Source organism: Schistocerca nitens, chromosome 9, assembly GCF_023898315.1.
Source record: "Schistocerca nitens isolate TAMUIC-IGC-003100 chromosome 9, iqSchNite1.1, whole genome shotgun sequence".
NCBI lineage: Eukaryota > Metazoa > Arthropoda > Insecta > Orthoptera > Acrididae > Schistocerca > Schistocerca nitens.
The window spans coordinates 62,370,950-62,391,481 of NC_064622.1; the positions used below are offsets into that span (position 1 = coordinate 62,370,950).

The following is a 20,532-nucleotide window of genomic DNA, read 5'->3' on the forward strand; positions in this document are numbered from 1 at the left end:
ATATACAAATGTATCATGTTCCATATTAGTTACGTATTCTGCTACATGTGAAATTTGCTCTTACATTAGAGTGTCATTATTTTTTTCAGAAATGTGCAGTGAATGAACTTGCAGTTGTTGAATTTGTGGCTGTTGGCAATAGAGTTTGTCTGCTAACACCGCTCTCGGGAGCAGCTGGTGCATCTCTCCCACTTGGTAGATTGTACTTTTACAGCACGCAGAGCTTTAATTTTCCTAGAGTACTTTCTCGTGTGTTGACTGACACGATGGAGTGAGGGTGTTTTCCAAACATGTTAAAAATGTATGCAGAGGGAGCAATTGACCCGCGTCTCCTCACAGTGTTCTCTCAGATAAACAAAACATTGGAAAGGAAATTGAACACTATTATTTTTTAATAATAAATTTGCCTTCCAGAAAGAGAAAAGTGCTATAATTGGAATCAGTGAGTTTACAGAAAAAAGCTGTGGTATTGGTCCTTATCCGTTCCTGCCATGCTTCAATGATCTGGCGAGAAGCTTCCATTTGAGTTTGTCTTATTTGTGTGTGACACCTCACTCTTAATTGAAAATGATGTACCAGAAAAAAATTATATGTAATGTGCAAAACTCATTAGAGAAGCTCCAATTGCAACTGCATCAAAATGGACTAAAGCTGAATGTCGCAAAGAGCCAGAAAATGCACTTTAAAACTAAATCTTCAAAAATGATGTAGAAATAACTCGTAGGAGACAGGAAATGACAAAAGGAATCCACATGAAATTCCTTTTCCTACATCTCCACAAAAATCTGAATTGGGAGACATTTATAGATTGTTTATCAAATTAATTGAATAGCATGGCCTTTCAAATGTTTATCACATGCCTCATTTACAGATACCAGAGAAGTGGTATATCACACTTACTTTTTAAGTCAGTTATTCAGTGTGGCATGATTTTCTGAGGAAACTCTTGAGGTGTCAAAAAAGAAGTCAGAAGTGTACGTGTTCCTGTGCAAAGAGGTTTACGTTGCCCATTGCAGAAGAAATTAAAAATAGTAACTACCCCCTCTTACTACAGATCTTTAATTGTGATTTTCGTGAACCATAGCAGCTATACATTTGAAAATTCCATTCCAATCAAAACCACAATTCTCATCAAGGATAAAATGTCAGATTTCCCACAGACAATTTAAAACTATATTTCCAGACACCACCGTAGGTGGTGGGAATAAACTAAAGGATAGAAATACATTTAACTTGGAGAGTAGTTAACTGAGTAACTTGCTAGGACAAATGTTGCCACTCTAGTGTCAGATGCTGAGTACACTTTTGACAGCAATAAGGTGTTTAAACTTCTTTGTACTAAATTTGAACAAGCAGTTACTATGCTTTTATCATAAATTTTACGTGCAAAGATGTGACTGTTTTTTTTTTTTTTTTTGTTACAGTTATTTAGTGGAAGGTAGTGTCATCACAAATAGTGCCATGTGTCAGTCACAAGGGGAGCAGACAATTTGTAATTCAAGTGCAAGGAGTACAGATACTGCACAGTTATTAGAAAAGAGAACATTTCATCTCCATGTCTGTGCACTAAAGTGAAGACATTACAGTATACTGAAGACCACTAGCACCATTACAGCTGCACCAAACTCAACTGTGTACCACCAGAAATGGCCATTAGTGATTGGAGTTGTGTACAATTAATCACACATTTTATCTGTGGAAACTAGATTAAATGTTGAAAATTTGTAAGATAGCTTTCAGAAGAGGGCATCTGAAAGAATTTTGCAGGCAACATTACTGTTGTTTCAAGTGACTACTCTGATAACTAATTTTTAGATTCATCGATCTGTTTGTTGCCATAGGTCCATTAAAATTTATGTTAACTGTTGCATGTTCCCATAAAAATGGGAATGTTGTTTTGTACTTATACACAGAGCTATGCGTGTTTAATCAAAATTGAAGTTGATTTGTTAATCGACAGATGAATAATAGCATATGTTCTTACAATTCATATTGTGGTTCTCACAAGATGTAAAATTCATGATCAGAAAGGTCAGCAGTGGACTTATTTTACTGTTTATTTGATACAATGACAGGTGATGAAGCAAATGTAGTTTCCGTGTGAAGGTTCTCAATTTCTGTTGGCTTTGAATTGTGTTGAGAATGTGTCAGTGGTGAAAGTGTGCAGAATGCATGGAGCGAATGGCTTCTTTACTTAACTCCCTAGCTTCACTAAGTGGTATTCTTTGCCTCTAATTTACCATTGACTGTGTTGATGATAGGTGATTTTTATTTGATGGCAGTCCCTGGTAAAAGATGACATGCATCCAGTTTTGTTGCAGGTAAATGACTTTGTGCTGTTCTAATCAGTGACGGATGACAGGTGATCAAAACTCAAAATAAGACTCATTAAGAAATGATGAACTACTTTCACAGCTACTTTGTTTGACAATATGCACTCTTCCCTTCCGTTTCAGACCATATTCACTTTCTGGGACAGAAAGTGTGAAACCTACAATTTTCTTGTGGTACAAACTTCCTACCGACAATAACCAACTGACATGTTTCCTGTAATTTTGGCTCAGTTGCTTCTACCCGTTTTTCTAGTTCATTTATTGTGAGGGATTAAATCCACTCCATGGTATTTGTTGTTACTCACACTTCTACTTGTAAAATTCATTCATGTTGCTCTTAGGTGATATGCTCAATGTTGCTGTAAGTTCATTGTGCTTTTTGAATGTTGTGCTCCACTGATCAATTAATTGTTGTTTTAATTACTCAAACAAGTCTTCCTGATTTTCGGTAATCAGTTTTCTTGTTTCTTTAAAGCCTGAAAAAATATTTCTCTGTCTATTTATCAGGCTTTTCCAGCCTCACTGCTCATGCGTTTTCTTTGTGTGTCACACAATGTATCCTCCATCAATGTACTATTTTCCAAAAATCTGGAATATTTTGCTTCATCTTTAGTCTGCCCTTAACTCACATAACTGATCATCTTTGTTACCAACAACTCCGCTTTCTTGCCCAATATTGTCAGTCCAGAAAGCTTCACATCTACTGCAGCAATCCCAATGCAACTACACCAAAACTGCTTTGCCTAGAGTGATGCTTACTGTTTGTAAATATTAAATAATATAAGTCCTAAGAATCAAGTTTTAAGAAATTTTGGAATCTATTATTAAATACCAGTCGTTATGATTTCTATCATTTACACACACACTGTTGAACTCAAAATTCCACTTTTCATGCCATTTACCAGTAACAATTGTTATAGTTATTTGTGGTAATCAACATAAGATGCATCTGCATAAAATCACTCATGATCTCATTTTGTCTCCCTTCTGTTAACTAATTGTTGATCCACGTTCTTGTCTTTAATTCATTTGCATGGCTCACATACATACTCAGCCTCCAGACTTGATAGACTCCTTAGTATTCACTCTAACAATGTGTCATCCACAGTAGCTATGCTGCAGTTCAAAGAGAACCTATAGCGGAAAAAGACACACAGTGGCTAACATGAGCAGCATTCCTACTCTGTAAGAGTACACTGATTCTCATGGCTTGAGGCAGACATCATTGGCCAGTACTTCTTCACTGTTATGTGATTTGTTTTCTTTGCATTATATCTGCATGGATACAGCTCACCACTTGAAATTCATTTGTAGTTTCAAATGCAAAGACTACTCTGAGTCTGTGCATGTGTTGCCATGTTTGATCTTCACTTCATCCTATTTGTTATACCACATGTAATTATTTATGAAAGACATCAGCCCCATTAGCAAAAAAGGAGAAGTAGCAGCATAGTATGAGGTCACATCCTATATTTAATAAATTACATTTATTGTATGTCTAACATATCCTAGAAACTTCCCTTTCAATAACCTGCAGCAACTTGACATAAAATTCATTTGGTGAGTATATTCTGACTGACTTCAAGTAGTCTAAGTAGACTCCATTTATTGTAGGCATGCTCCTGTTGAGCTCACAAGGTTATTAGCAGTTCCTAAGGAGCCAGTATTTTACTCCGTGTTCTTTAAATATTACGCTCGTCTTCAGAATATTCTGAGTCGTGAGATAATGCTGTGTTGAGCAGTGTACATGACTGAAATAGATGTGAATTGCACAAATAATCTTTGCCAGTAATAACATCATTTATCTCACATTCCTTGGCCAATACACTTTCACAATAACTTTACTCTTTGCAAATGAGATATTTATTTGCAGCTACGGCACTGACTTTTCCATACATAAATCCACATCTTCATACAGTTGAAGCACTCCCATGATCTTTTCTACACTATGCTGCCTCTGTCTGTTAAACGTGCCTGCCCCCCCCCCCCCACCCCCCCTCGCCATCAGTCTGCTCTGACTGGTCTGATGAAGCCCGACACAAATTCCTCTCCTCTGCCAAGCTCTTCTTCTCAGAGTAGCACATATTCAGTTATTTGATGGATATAGTCCAATCTCAGTCTTCCTCTACGGTTTCTACTCTCTACAGCTCCTTCAAAGGATATGGAAGTTATTCCTTGATGTCTTAACACATATTGTTAAAAGTGTGCAGTGTGGCACTATTTCAAACAATTTCCAGAAATCTGGGACTATGGAATCTACCTGTACCCTTCATCAATGGTTTGCAGGGCATTGCGCAAGATAAAGCCACTCTCAGATATCCACAAGTGATACTTTCTAAATCTGTGGGTCGAAGTTCTCTTCTCTCAAAGGAATTTATTATTTTTAACTGAGAATATTGTTGAGAATCCTACAGAAACTGGTGTTCAAGACGATCTTAATTTTGCAGATCCATTATACTGAGGTGGCAGTAGTTGTGAGATATCTTCTAATATCTTGTCAAACCTCATTTTGCCCATTGTAATACAACAACTGGACATGGCATGGACTCATCAAGTTGTTGGAAGTCCCCTGCAGAAATATTGAGCCCTGCTGCCTCCATAGCCGTCCATAGTTGTGGAAGTGTGCAGGGTTTTGTGAACAAATGAACCTCTCAATTATGTGCCATAAGTATTCGATGGGATGCATGTCGGGCGATCTGGGTGGCCAAATAATTTGCTCAAATTGTCCAGAATGTGCTTCAAATCAATCGCAAATAACTATGGCCTGGCGACATGGTACATTGTCATCCATAAAAATTCCATCGTTTTTTGGGAATATGAAGTCCATGAATGGCTGCATTTGGTCTCCAAATAGCTGAATGTGAACATTTCCAGTCAATGATCATTTCAGTGGACCAGAGGGCCAGTCCATTCCATATAAACACAGTCCACACAATTATGGAGCCACCAACAGTGCCTTGTTGACAGTTTGTGTCCACAGCTGGATGGGGTCTGTGCCACTCTCAAACCCTACAATCAGCTCTTCCCAACTGAAATCAGGATTCATCTGACCAGGCCACGGTTTTCCAGCTGTCTACGGTCACAAGCCCAGGAGATGTGCTGCAGGTGGTGATGTGCTGTTAACAAAGGCACTCGCATCAGACATCTACTGCCATAGCCCATTAGCACCCAATTTCATCACACTGTCCTAATGGATATGTTCGTCATACATCCCATATTTACTTCTGCAGTTATTTCATGCATTGTTGCTGACAACTGTACACAAATGCTGCTTCCCTTGGTCGTTAAGTGAAGGGTGTTGGCCCCTGCATTGTCGGTGATGAGAGAATGGAATGTCCCATGTGTCTAGTGCCAACTACCATTCTGCATTCAAAGGCTGTCAATATCCATTGTGCAGCTAGAATCACATCAGAAACCGCCTCACATGAATCACGTCAGTACGAATGGCAGCTCCCACATGCACTGCCCTTTTATGCCTTGTGTACATGATACGACCGCCATCTGTATATGTGCATATCACTATCCTATGACTTTCATCACCTCAGTTTATTTTATTCTTCTTGTATACAAGTCACCTGCACTTTGCCCCATTGCTTAGGAGATTCACGATAAATGTAAGAGGTCAGTGCTGAAGAATGGTTTGTAAAACTGAACTGAGGTTCCATCTGGACCTAGCATCTTTTTAACTCTTTCAGCTGCTTTTCACACCAAGTATGCAATTTCTATGTCATCCCTACGGGAGTTTTTGTGTGATGGTCAAACTGTGGTATATCTGTATGATCCTCTTCCATGCCTGAGTTTTTAAACGCAAGATTTAAAATGCTTCAGATTTCCTTTTGCTGTCTTCTAGTATTTTGACGGATTGGTCTACAAGTGACTGAATAGGAGATATCGACCAGCAATTTTATGTAGCACCAGATATTTTAAGGATTCTTGGCAAAATTCTTCACCAACATATGATGGTGTATGTTTTGCAGCCTGATCTTTTTGTAAACGTGAATGTCTGCCAACTTTTGCTGTTGACAATGTTTTTTAACCCAGGATGTGACAATTTCTATTTTCTCAGAATATTCCAAATTTTGACATTCAACCACTGTGGATCTTTTCCATCCTTCGTCCACATGCTCGGCATATATTTCTCCTGAGTGCAATTTATAATCAGTTTAAGCTTTGTCCATAACTCTCCTATGTCCATCATTCTTTAACTAAATGATGTCCATTCATTGTCTAAGTAGTGTGGTAACAACTCTGCTCTTTCCAGCATAAAATCTCTCTTAGCCCTTTTGATGGATTTTCTAAGTAATCACCATGGCTATGAGAACATCATGATCAATAATACCTGTTTCTATACTGATGCTGTTGATAAGTTCAGGCTTGTTTATACTTTTGCATGACAATCCGTCCACACTATCTGCAACAATTCCTTAGACAGGCCAGTCTGTATTCAATAGGTTAAAGTCTTCTCTAACTAATAGAGCGTAATCAGGGCACTTGCCCAAGGCAAGTATATTGAGCCAAAAACTACTAGATAGTATTACCACATTGCTCTCTGTTCCTTAGATGTGTGATAGTATATTTTTCCCTGAGCATTTGTGCGTGGTTCAGCCTCCTATGTGTACAATTAACTAACAGTAGTGAGGATTGGAAATAAAGCACTGGGCTGATATTTCCTTGCGTGCTGATGTAGTAGCAGCCATTAATGAGTTTGAAGAAACAGGTGTAAAATAAAATGAATGGTGAAGATCCATTTTTAGTACGAGAGTGTGAAAAAACAATTATCTGAATACAACAGTATTACGACTAGGACAGTTGCTACTCATCATATAGTGGAGATGCTAAATTGCAGATAGGCACAACAAAAAGCCTGTCACAAATTAGCTTTTGGCCAGTGTGGCCTTCATCAAAAATAGACCACACACACACACACACACGACTGCAGTATCTGGCAACTGAACTGAAGCCACTGAATATACAAGACATATTGACATTCTGAAACATTAGACATTACATTTGAAAAATTAACAAAAGTGGCACTTTAAAAATCTATAGATGATAAAAAGAGATACACATCAAATAATAGTGTGTATAGAGGAGAGAGATAGTATTCGTAGTATAGATGCTAAAAAGAGATACACATCAAATAATAGTGTGTATAGTGGAGAGAGATAGTATTCGTAGTATTCGACGAGGATTGAGGAGGGGACAGGGGCAGATTGAGCTGATGAATAGTTTGGTTTCAGGACATTGCCCATACTATTATTTGCAGTGTTAATTTTTTTCTCCATTTACCATTATTTGCTGTAGCATGCATTTTCTTTTATAAGGATATGATTTGATTCATTTCGGTATGACCTTAACTGTGTATTTTTCAATATGTTAACAGGTAATGGTTATTTGTATACCTGTGGTGATGGAAGACATGGAAAATTGTGCATGGAAGACCCAAAGTTGATGCAGCCAACTAAAGTGACAAGACTATCTGGATTTTTTGTTGAAAAAGTAAAGTATTTTGTTAATCTCAGAGCTTTGTGACACAAAGCAGTATTGTGTATCATACTTGGTTGTCATGACTTGCCTCTTATTTAATGTAGACGTGAGCTGTATTTCAATCTTTGGCTCAGTAGCAACTGCACATCTCGGATCGCTGTATGGATATTGCCTGAACAAGCTTCAGATATTTTACTGTCTTTTCAACTCTCTTAGTATGGGATTTATCTTCCCAACAAACTTGATTTAAAATTGGTCCAACAGAATCTCTCTACAACTTGAAGCAGGGTCCCCCTCACATGTTCTGAAGGTTGTTTTGACTATGCTGCAGAGGTTTTGTTGTAAAGCCCTTACACATCTTCCATATGGTCTGACTCTCTCCTCATACAATTTCCATATTTTTGGAGGCCTGAAGAACGACATTCATGTCCATCGATTTGCTTAGGATGAAGAGATGCGCGCCTGGATACAATCACGGTTTCGCAGGAAACTGCAAACATTTTTCTGTGATGGCAGTCACCATCTTGTCTCACAGTGGGATAAATGTATTAACAGTTATGGTGATTACTTTTGAAATCATAAATCATTTTATAATACCAATAGCATATCAAAATTTTGGTTCAATGGTGAAGACAAATTGGAATCCTTGGCACAGATTGGTGTATATAAAATCACTTGCAAGCAGTGTGAAAAAGTTTATATTGGGCAGTCAGGCAGAGCTGTGGCATTCAGGCTAAGTGAACATGAGAGAAGCTGGAGATCAAGGCAGAAAGAATCAAACTTCACTGATCATCTTTTAGTGAAAAACCATTCATATGATGTAGAATGTGAAGTTTGGCATTTGGAAATAAATAAAAAATGTAAAGAAATAAAGAACAGTACACAGAATGCCAGCCTAGTATTAAATGATCAGACTCAGTTTCTGTTTTCCTCTTTGTTAAATTAAGTTTTTTTCTCAAATACTAGATTCAGACTATAAAGTCACCTTATTTCTCATCTGTTGTTAAATGTACCTCCACATAAAAACTTTGTTTATCCCCCCTTTTTAGTTAATTATTATTTCTAAGTGTCCAAAAAAGTAATGTTTACCGATCTAAACGCACTATCATTTTCATATCTTCTGTACAAATAATATCTGCATAAGTTGCACATCATGTTTATCTGTGTTTGCAACATTTAGTAGTCACCTGAAGATTGCCTGAGAAGCTGAAATCCATTTTTTGACCGAGTAAATATAAATGTACAGAACATTGGAAAGTGTTTTCCTTTTTAATATTATTATCACATTCTGCCAAGCAGCACTGGTGGAAAATTCAGCTACTGTTAATAAATGGTTTACGTACTTTTAGGGTTCCCTACCTCAATTGGTAAAAATGAGACCCTTATAGGATCACTTTATTGTCCATCTGTCTGACTGTTAAGAACAATTTTTCAGAAACTGGTAGGTGTATCAAGTTGAAATGTATGTCGTATACAAAGGTCTATGGTCCTCAGACGATGTAAAAAAATTTAAGTTTCTACATCAGTGGAAACAAAAGATTTGGCCACTTATGTCACATACTTTTGCTCTTGCAAACTCACTCGTCAGAACCCATTTGGTACTTCCTGTTAACTTAGAATAATGAAATCTGGCAGTTTTCTCAGTTCTGCAGTACAAGTAAAGGAAAAAATCTGAAAATTGTTAATTTGTGGTAATATCACACACACTCCGTCTTCAGGCCACGAATGGCCTACCGGGACCATTCGACCGCCGTGTCATCCTCAGTGGAGGATGCAGACAGGAGGGGCGTGGGGTCAGCACACCGCTCTTCCGGTCGTTATGATGGTATTCTTGACTGAAGCCGCTACTATTCGGTCGAGTAGCTCCTCAATTGGCATCACGAGGCTGAATGCACCCCGAAAAATGGCAACAGTGCATGGCAGCCTGGATGGTCACCCATCCAAGTGCCGACCACGCCCGACAGCACTTAACTTCGGTAATCTCACGGGAACCGGTGTATCCACTGTGGCAAGGCTGTTGCCCCAATAATATCACACCCAAAAAAATTATTTTTTTGTCATGTTATCTGACTGTCTGTCTGCCTGTTAAGACCCCTTTTTCATGGGAATGGGTGGATATAACTGGTTGAAATTTATGTCATGCACTAAAGTCTACAGTCCCTTGGTGGTGTAAAATATTTAAGCTTCTGTGTCAGTGCAATCAAAAGATATGGCTATTTATGCCACATATTGTAAGCTCTTGCCAGTATTAATAACAGGCAAAAATTGTCTGAATTCTCGATTCCTGATATGGATAAACTATCTATATATTTAATTAAGTTTGTACGGAACCTTCGGTGCACAAGTCCTATTCACACTTATCCAGATTTTTTCCACATTTCTCACTTTCATTGACTGTCCCTTATATATTAGATGGCTTTTTCAAAAAAGCTTTTATTCCTATTTTTATTCAGTGTCTGATATCCTGTTTACTTCTGCTATCAGTTAATTTTCTGCCAAATAGTGACACTTATCTGCCATTTTTAGTGTCTCATTTTCTAATATGATCTACATCTACATACCTACTCATGGCGCATGGCGTAGGAAGGGCATCTTGTAGGAAGGGCATCTTGTACTGCTACTAGTCATTCTCTTTACTGTTCCATCCACAAATGGAGTGAGCGAAAAACAAGTGGCTATATGCTTTCATATGAGCCCTAATTTCTGTTAACATGTCTTCACAGCCCCTATGCAAAATGTATGTTGGCAGCAGTAGATTCATTCTGCAATCAGCCACAGATGCTGGTGCTCTAAATTTTCACGATAGTGTTTTGTGAAATTGTAATTTGAGTTGACAGAGCATTTCCGTAACTCTCACAAGTTGATCGAACCTACCAGTTACAAATCTTGCAGCATACACCTGAGTTGCATTGATGTCTTCCTTTATTCTGACCAAATGGAGATCACAAACACTCGAGCAGTCTCAATAAAGGATGCTCGAGTATTCTAAACATGGTCTGGTCTTTAGAGAAGACTAATAGTTTTGTATAATTATCCTAATATAGAGTGTATACAACCCCGGGAGATCTGGGAAAAACCCGGGAGTTTTTTCGTCCAGGAGAAAACTGGGAAAAATACTGGAATTTTTTAGAATTCCAGGAATTTTTTGTTGTTTTAGTTTTCAGTTATATTACTGTATCCTGCTACTGCAGAATAATACTGCAGCATTAAAACATGAATGAGAGAAAAAAACGAAAATTAAATTGCAAAGGAAATGTGCCATATAAAGTAACACAGTGCTCGTACAAGCGTCTGCCAACAGCAAAATGTGTCAGAGGCTTTCGGAAGACTATGCAATGCTTCATAACAACAAATTGCCTTCGATGAGCGTGATGTCACAACTATTTACATTAGACTCATGTAATCAGTTACGAGTGGGCTCATACACATGCGCAGTTGAGTCGCGTATGACTGGTACCTTCTCCCACTTCTGGCTACAGAAATGTGGCTGTTGGCTGTGTAAGCAACAGTAGCATCAACCAGCCACGTGGTATCCGGAAAATTTTACTGGCATGCTCAAGCTGCCAGATTCACGCGTGTGCAGTAGGCCTGGATCTAGTGGGGAGTGAGGGCAAACCGGGGTATCTGAACCGGACGGCAATTTTGGGGGGAGGGGGCAAATTCATATTCTTGAGAAGAAAAAAAAAACCTTGTTTCACAAAGCACCTAGCATCCAGCACATGTCAATCTATCGATTATTCGTATGATTTTGAAACGCACCCCTGCTGGTTTTTGTACGCATTCTAAATTCATTTCTGAATTAATTATAAGTTGATTTTTGAATGCGTGTATAGTGTACATGATGTCTTTGCCAGGGGAATCCTCGTCACATCTAGAAATGAACTTTCCTACAGACAAAACGGGACGGGGCTATACGAGCTGAGCAGAATAAAACCGAACCGGTGAATGCCAAGTGCTGCTTGTTTATGTGGTTGATTCAGTTTACGAATGTTCAGCATTGTTATAATTACTAGTGAAATCCTTAGATTCAGACTACCAGAGTGGAAATAAACGACTTAACAGGTCAGAAAGATTACGTATTATCTTCTCAGTGTATCCAAGAAAGTGAAATTTTGACAGAAATCTTTTGGCCAGATCACTACATGAGACAGGGCCAGTTGTACAGTCCCTGGCTAGCAGCCGCTTAAGTTATATTGTGGGAGTAGTGCAAAAAATGTGCTGTACAAATGTGTTAACGTCTAACCAGAGAATAATCGCTGGATAACTAAAAGGGTGATTCTGGCAAAGTTAGTAGAGTTAACCGGAGAATGAGTTTTGACAATGGTAGTAATAGTTACAGAATTAGTGATAAGACTGTTTGTTAGAATAAGCAAGGAGAAGAAACAGGGACATCACACAAATTATGGAAGAATATGATATTCCAAATTTATACAAAAATTTCGTTCTACTACTTTTCGGTCTTGTGCATGAGAAACTGGAGCGTATGAATGAAATGTGAAACCATTTCATAACGTGAAGCTTTTGGCTTGTAGTAGGACAAATATGTATTTCGTATTGGTACTTTGTGAATTATATTCTGACACATTATAAAAATGATCTTTATTGCCAAAATAGTTTCGCTTATTTGGTGTGGGTTACAATTGCTGAAATATTAGAAAGGCCTATTTTGTTTTCTCCAGCACACAGTGACAAAATAGATGTCATCAGATCGAGAAACCACACCAGTATTGGGTACTATTTGTGTTAACAGCTTTTTCAGTATTAGACAATGAGATTTCTATTTTTCATGTGTCAAAAGTTTGACGAACTTTGATAAGGTAATAGTCCTTTCGCAGAGAGGAAAGCACACCATGTAAAGCTGTAGCAAGATTAGACAGAAAAATCGCTAGGACCTAAGGATTGAAGAAATGTGTACTGTTTTGCCTGTCTCTTGTCTTTACTGGTTTTAGGTGTCCTATATTTAATTTTATGTCACACAGAAGAGCAAGTTATTAGCTAATAGGCAATAAAGAGTCCAGTTTTTCTGAAGAGTTCTTGTTCTCCTGGTTACAAATAATCCTATCCAGTATTAATTGGGAGGTTTTATATATATATATATCCTCCCCACTCCGCCAAGAGTGTCTTTCCGCCGTCCACCTAACCTTCGTAACCTGTTAGTTCATCCCTATGAAATCCCCAAACCACCTTCCCTACCCTCTGGCTCCTATCCTTGTAACCGCCCCCGGTGCAAAACCTGTCCCATGCACCCTCCCACCACCACCTACTCCAGTCCTGTAACCCGGAAGGTGTACACGATCAAAGGCAGAGCCACGTGTGAAAGCACCCACGTGATTTACCAACTGACCTGCCTACACTGTGATGCATTCTATGTGGGAATGACCAGCAACAAACTGTCCATTCGCATGAATGGACACAGGCAGACAGTGTTTGTTGGTAATGAGGATCACCCTGTGGCTAAACACGCCTTGGTGCACAGCCAGCACATCTTGGCACAGTGTTACACCGTCCGGGTTATCTGGATACTTCCCACCAACACCAACCAATCCGAACTCCGGAGATGGGAACTTGCCCTTCAGTATATCCTCTCTTCTCGTTATCCGCCAGGCCTCAATCTCCGCTAATTTCAAGTTGCCGCCACTCATACCTCACCTGTCTCTCAACAACTTCTTTGCCTCTACTCTTCCACCTCGACTGACATCTCTGCCCAAACTCTTTGTCTTTAAATATGTCTGCTTGTGTCTGTATGTGTGGATGGATATGTGTGTGTGTGCGAGTGTATACCTGTCCTTTTTTCCCCCTAAGGTAAGTCTTTCCGCTCCCGGGATTGGGATGACTCCTTACCCTCTCCCTTAAAACCCACATCCTTTCATCTTTCCCTCTCCTTCCCTCTTTCCTGACGAGGCAACCGTTGGTTGCGAAAGCTAGAATTTTGTGTGTGTGTTTGTGTTTTTTTGTGTGTCTATCGACCTGCCAGCGCTTTTGTTTGGTAAGTCTCATCATCTTTCTTTTTAGATATATATTTTTTCCACGTGGAATGTTTCCCTCTGTTATATATATATATATATATATATATATATATATATATATATATATATATACAAAAGAAGAAGAAGAGGGTAGGATGTCAAACCGGCCAACTGGGAGCATGAGAGGCGCTACAGGACATTTTAATTTCCTCTGTCCTGAAATAGTTTGATGGCATCCATTACAAAATATACACATTTGAGTTCGACAGAGTGAAATACAGTGATGTGTGGTATAAGAATGTTGTTTGAAGAAGCATGGCACCTCACTGCACATTAAAGCCAAATAACATGTCTTACATATCCTCGAAGATATATCTTTTATGTACCAGACTCTTCGGAAATATGTGTGCTACAAAATTAACTTATTTTTTAAAAGTCTTTTTTTACGCTCTGATGCGCAGAGCAGCCTGAGTTACAGTGGGGAAGTGGATAGTCTCAACGTGACCCACTTTTACATTTAGTGATTTTTCTGTTTCCTCTTTGTTTACTGCTCTCACGTCAAATGAAAACAAGATGGATTTCTGTGGCTGGGAGCTATCAAGTTAATTAAAATACATTCACATAATTACGGAAGGGTAAACTATGTTACTAGTTTCAGATTTTATTTTATTTCCACCTTTCTGACAGCCAAGCATTAATCACCTTGCAGAACAATGAAGTTATTTTTGTCAGTTTGATAAATAAATTTGGCTTTTATTAAGCTTTCCTGCTGAGGCAGTCAATTTATTCCACACTATTGGCTAGTTTCAACTGTTTGCTGCATTTCAGGTGCACATTTTCATCTTCTAGCATGTATGGCATTATGCCATAATAAAGAACCAAACGTGAGATAATACAGTACTGGTACTCCAAGAAAATTTACGTCCCAAAAACCACACTGAAAAGCTTCATATCTGGTCAAGGCCTACGTCATTGAGAATCTGGACATACGAATGTGCACTGTAAGGCGAACTATGCATTTTAGTATGGTTCCCGGAATTCTGGTGCTCTTGGAGTGTCCTCTGATGTCTTATTGCTTTTATGACATAATGTAAGATCTTTTAATGTTTTACAAGTACGAACATACGGGCTTCCTGCATCACCGTAGCTGCGCAAGCGCAGTGACCCCTCTTATCTGGCGCTCTCTGACAACTGCTGAAATGAATCTATTTCTAACAGGTCAAGGGAAAATATTGTGAATTGTTGTTCGGAAAGCATTATTTTCAAAGTAAATTTCCTTTTACACAAGATGAACTATGTGCGAGAATGTATGATGTATTTCTTAAATCACAGAGTGTTTGGTCTCTTTTAAAAATCAACTCTTCGATGACAAGCCATTTAGAAGAATTTCGAGCCCAGAAGATCAGAGATTTATGTCGGTATTAAAAATTTTGCTGGCATATTTGTGTGATGTATCTTAAAGTGTAACATGCACTAAACATATCAACATTATAAGTGAAAGCTTATTAATCTTTGAGACAAATATTATATGCAAAAGATTTGTTTTTCTTGCAGCAACACTATGTATATTAATTTAAACCATTAACTTTTCCTGTTGGTGGAATTCGAATTTATACTTTCGTAATACGAATAATGCTGCGTACATGTTGCTGCACATCAAAGGTCTTTCCAAAATGTGTTTTTTTCCCCCTGAGTATCATTTTCTAAAGTGCCAGGAAATTCTACGCTGCTGTATAAAACCATATCCTATCAAAGGATACGTTTTACAGTTCCGAGGGAAAGTATACTGTCACTTAACATGGCAAAAGCGTATTTTCACCCAGGAAAAAATGTATTTTTAACCGGGAGATCCGGGAAATATCCAGGAATTTTTTCTCCTTGTCCGCGTATACACCCTGTAATTAACTGAAGTCAACTACTCTCCTTCCTTACTACCGTCCTTATGTGTTCATTCTATTTCATATCTCTTTGAAATTTATAGCTAGATATATAATTGATGTGACTCTATCAAACAGCACAACACTCATACTGTATTTGAATATTACAGAATTGTTTTTCCTAATAATCTACATTAACTTACAAATCATCTGCATTAAATTACATTTTCTCACATTTAGGGTAAGCCTCCATTCATTACACCAAATACTACAAGTGCAAACAAAGTTGACATTCAGTGTTGTGGCTGATGGGAGTAACTGTAAAGCGTTTTCCAATTTACAGTTGCTTCCATCAGCCACCACGCTGAGTGTCAACTTTGTTTGCACAAATATTAGACATTCTCTTTAAATCATCCTATGGTCACTCAATGATACTTTCCCCTGCACTACAGTGTCATCACCAAAACAAATACAGATTGCAGCTCACCCTATCCAAGAGATCATATATGTGTGTAGATAACAAGAGCTGTTGTATCACACTTTACTGGGGCACACTTGATGATGCCCTAGTCTCTGATGAACACTCGTGTCGATTGTGGGGTGATGCTCGCCACATTTGTGGTATTTTCAATTCAGAATTTGTACATTTAACCAGTCCTCTTTAACCATAAGCTCTGGGCATGCTTCAGCAACCACTGTCAGGTGTGGTGGTCGATCATTGTTTATAACAGAGAACAGGTATCTCAGCTTAACCACCTAGATGGTAAGGATGGTAAAAACCTCAATCACAAAGTGTTCTGTGTGCTGATGATCCCCATTGGCTGTTGAGATGAAACAGTGCTTAGAAACCTAGATAGTCTGAAATGGTACATTGTTGGTTGAACCTGCCATTTCTGGGAAAATAAAAAAGTTTCTTAAATCAAAGACACTTCCTATTGTAACTAAACTGCATAAAACTCTAAATTCCAGCATTGGGGTTGTGTTGTGTGAAAACTTAATGGATGAAATCGTCATGGGTAGCAAAAGGTGTTAAAGGTGTGCAAAACATGATGTGAAGAGAGTGAATAGAATTATTGAAAGAACACATACATTCATTGTAACTCCAAATTTTCAAGTCTTAGCTGGTCACGTTAAGGCTGGTTTCTTGCGCTTTAATATTCACCCATATTTTCCAAAATTGTTGCAGTGCCAAAGATTTGATCACACTACAGCTGCTGGTATTGGCCATGCTACTTGTGGGAACTCTGGCCAAGCAGCTAATGAGCTAGGTGTAGGATGGACATCTACTCCCATGTTTGTTAACTGCTCCAGCAAACATCCAGTTTGTAGCATAGAGCATCCCATTTACGGGAATAAAATAAACAAGTAAAAAATAAAAGAAATAAAAATTACACAGTGTATGCCTTATGTCAAAGCAAAGAAATTGTTAAAAGCCATTTTATCAGGTCACCTACTTTGTTTCTTCATTAATTGTTCTCGGTGTCGACATGCTGGCTGAAAAAATAGGGGGTGGACATGCAGTACTGTCTACTGTAAATGATGTAGCTGACATAGGCACAGTTGCTTTTTACTCTCTTTTACTTTCACTCTTCACAACCCCCAATATTACACAGTCACATGGCCAGTGCACTATTGTTTTAACTTTTGATAAGCTTTGTTAATAGGATGCAGCCGAACATCCATATTCTGCTACAGTAGTTAACTGTTGAATACCTACAACCAGTAAAAACCTAACTACAATGTTCACACAGGTACGTTTGGAAACAGACAATGTCATTGTTTTTACACATGGTCTATTGATGTAACACTCATTTCACTGTTAAGTTGATGCATTGTTGTCACTGTAACCAACACAGGTTTCTTGTCTGAAACTCGGCCATGGAATGACAGTCTTGTGGCCAAAAATTGGGCCCTTATATATCTTCAAAATAATAGGTGCTGAAACTACACATTGTTCGAAGTTAAATTTGCATAATTACAATTAAAACTTAACTCATTAAATTAACTGAATACATCGAAAAATTCGTTCTTTCAAACAGCACAAGGCTTAAGCCAAATTATTTGTTTAAATGATGAAATTAACATATATAGTTACATAAACAATACTTTTGACATAACTGTTAATTACTTTGGAATTAATTATGGGCTGGTTTTGCTAACGTTTTGGACTAGAGTCAAATAGATACTTTAAGAATACTAGCATTTTGTCTTCCAAATGTTTACAGTTATTACAGAATTTATATTTGTTTATATGTCAACAATATACGGTAATTTAAGTTACGAAACAATATGCTCCACTAGGACCTTGCCTAGTAAGGCGGCGCGGGTCTCCCGCTTCGCTCCCCTACGCTCTATACAGAAGTATGGGACTCATCATCATCATCATCATCATCATCATCATCATGTTAGTAAATTGTCGAAGTGTCTGTAGCAAGGCCCCCAAGCCACTCTACGAAATAAACAATAGCAATGCCAATACTGTATTAGTTACCGAAAGATGGTTAAAACCAGACATAAATAGCAGTGAAATCTTGAACTCGGATTAAACAATGTTTAGGAAGGATAGGACTGATGCTATGGGAGGTGGTGTGTTCACTGCAGTTAAAAGCTGTTTAAACGCAGTTGAGATCGACACTGGGTCGGACTGTGAAATAGTCTGGATAAAGCTGTCAATCAGACAAGGATTGACCATTGTATTAGGATGTTTTTATAGACCACCAGCATCTGCAACAAATGTCGCAGAATGTTTTAGGAAAAGTCCTGCGTACATAGGAAATAAATATCCAAATTATCCATGAGTTATAGGTGGAGACTTTACTCTGGCATCCATTGACTGAGAAAATTACACGTTATCGCAGGGGACAGAGGCAAATACTCCTGTGAAGTTATTCTAGGAGTGCTCTCAACATACAACTTTGAGCAATTGGTTAGAAAACCAACTAGAGACGGGAACATTTTAGATATCTTGGCAACAAACAGACCTGATATTTTTGAGGAAGTTAATCTAGAATAAGGTATTAGCAACCATAATGTTCTATGTGAGTGGAAGTTAAAAAAGTGGAGTTTTCTTGTTTGGGAAAGAAAATAAAAGTGTCATTAATGAATATCTTCATAGTCAGCTCCAAGCATTCAGCATCTTTCGTCGGAATATGAAGGTATTGCCCACCACGTGCTAGAGAAGTATGTGCCTAGCAAAAATATAGGGGAGCGAAAGGATCCACTTTGGTACAACAAACATATTAGGAAGTTGCTGAGAAAGCAGAGAATTTTGCACAGTCATTTTAAACTTAGTCACTGCCCCGCTGACAAACAGAAATTATGCGAAATGAAAGCAGCTGTCAGAAGCTCAATAAGAGATTCTTGTAACAAATTTTAAAGCAATATTTTATATGCAGATTCTAAAAATAACCCCAAAAAATTTTGGTCTTACGTAAAAATCTATGAACGCTACAAATAATTCAATACCTTCTCTTGCTGACAGTACAGGTAATGTAACGGAGAGTGATAAACAGAAGGCCGAAATTCTAAACCTAGCTTTCAAAAACTCGTTTATGAAAGAGGTCTGCAGCGACATTCCCCATTTCAATTATCAAACTAACGCAAGGATGGCTGACATAGTGGTTAGTGTATCTGGGATAGTAAAACAGTTAAGATCCTTAGACGCCATATAACATTAACTGCCCAACAGAACATTTAGTCCTATCACGGGAAAAGTCAAATATAACACTATACTGTGTCACGTGTTACATCAACATACAGTGTATTACCAATTATGGTATTACAACACAGTTAACGTTATCCTCTGGGAGGATTTTAGTAAATAGACCATGAGTTACATAATGGATTTTGCTTATCGAACCTGAATTTAGTGCTACAGAAGAAACCAGAAAGCTAAAGATTAAAATTTGGGAAATGTTTTAAGTAACCAAGTTTGCTTAAATGGAATAAAAACAGTCACCATCCTAATTAGGCATAGTAATGTGAAACATTACTTTTATATAATCTGTAATAGAGTTATGATAAAGGAAAGCTACTATTACTTCTTTCCCACAGAAGTGCAATGAACTCTACTACAATCGGATAAGTGGTACAGTGATGCTGTTGTTGTTGTGGTCTTCAGTCCAGAGACTGGTTTGATGCAGCTCTCCATGCTACTCTATCTTGTGCAAGTTTCTTCATCTTCCAGTACCTACTGCAAACTGCATCCTTCTGAATCTGCTTAGTGTATTCATCTGTTGGTCTCCCTCTATGATGTTTACTCTCCACACTGCCCACCAATACTAAATTGGTGATCCCTTGATGCCTCAGAACATGTCCTACCAACCGATCCCTTCTTCTAGTCAAGTTGTGCCACAAACTCCTCTTCTCCCCAATTCTATTTAGTGCCTCCTCATTAGTTACATGATCTATCCATCTAATCTCCAGCATTCTTCTTAGCTTCTGTTCTCTTCTTGTCCAAACTATTTATCGTCCATGTTTCACTTCCATACATAGCTACACTCCATAAAAATACTTTCAGAAATGACTTTCTGACACTTTAATCTATACTCGAAGTTAACAAATTTCTCTTCTTCAGAAACGCTTTCCTTGTCATTGTCAGTCTACATTTTATCCTCTCTACTTCAACCATCATCGGTTTTTTTACTCCCCAAATAGCAAAACTCATCTACTACTGTAAGTGTCTCATTTCCTAATCTAATTCCCTCAGCATCACCCAACTTAATTCGGCTACATTTCATTATCCTCGTTTTGCTTTTGTTGATGTTCATCTTATATCCTCCTTTCAAGACACTGTCCATTCCATTCAACTGCTCTTCCATGTCCTTTGCTTTCTTTGACAGATTTACAACGTCATCGGAAAACCTCAAA

At 38.1% G+C, this 20,532-nt stretch overlaps 1 protein-coding gene across 1 annotated transcript in view; it reads left to right on the forward strand.

Moving 5' to 3' along the window:
• LOC126202942 (X-linked retinitis pigmentosa GTPase regulator-like) overlaps window positions 1-20,532 on the forward strand; it is a 414,771-nt gene that overhangs the window by 234,601 nt on the left and 159,638 nt on the right. The window contains exon 9 of the mRNA XM_049937044.1: window positions 7,717-7,832. Within this exon, the coding sequence (XP_049793001.1) occupies window positions 7,717-7,832 (116 nt within the window). The remainder of the gene's footprint in view (window positions 1-7,716; window positions 7,833-20,532) is intronic.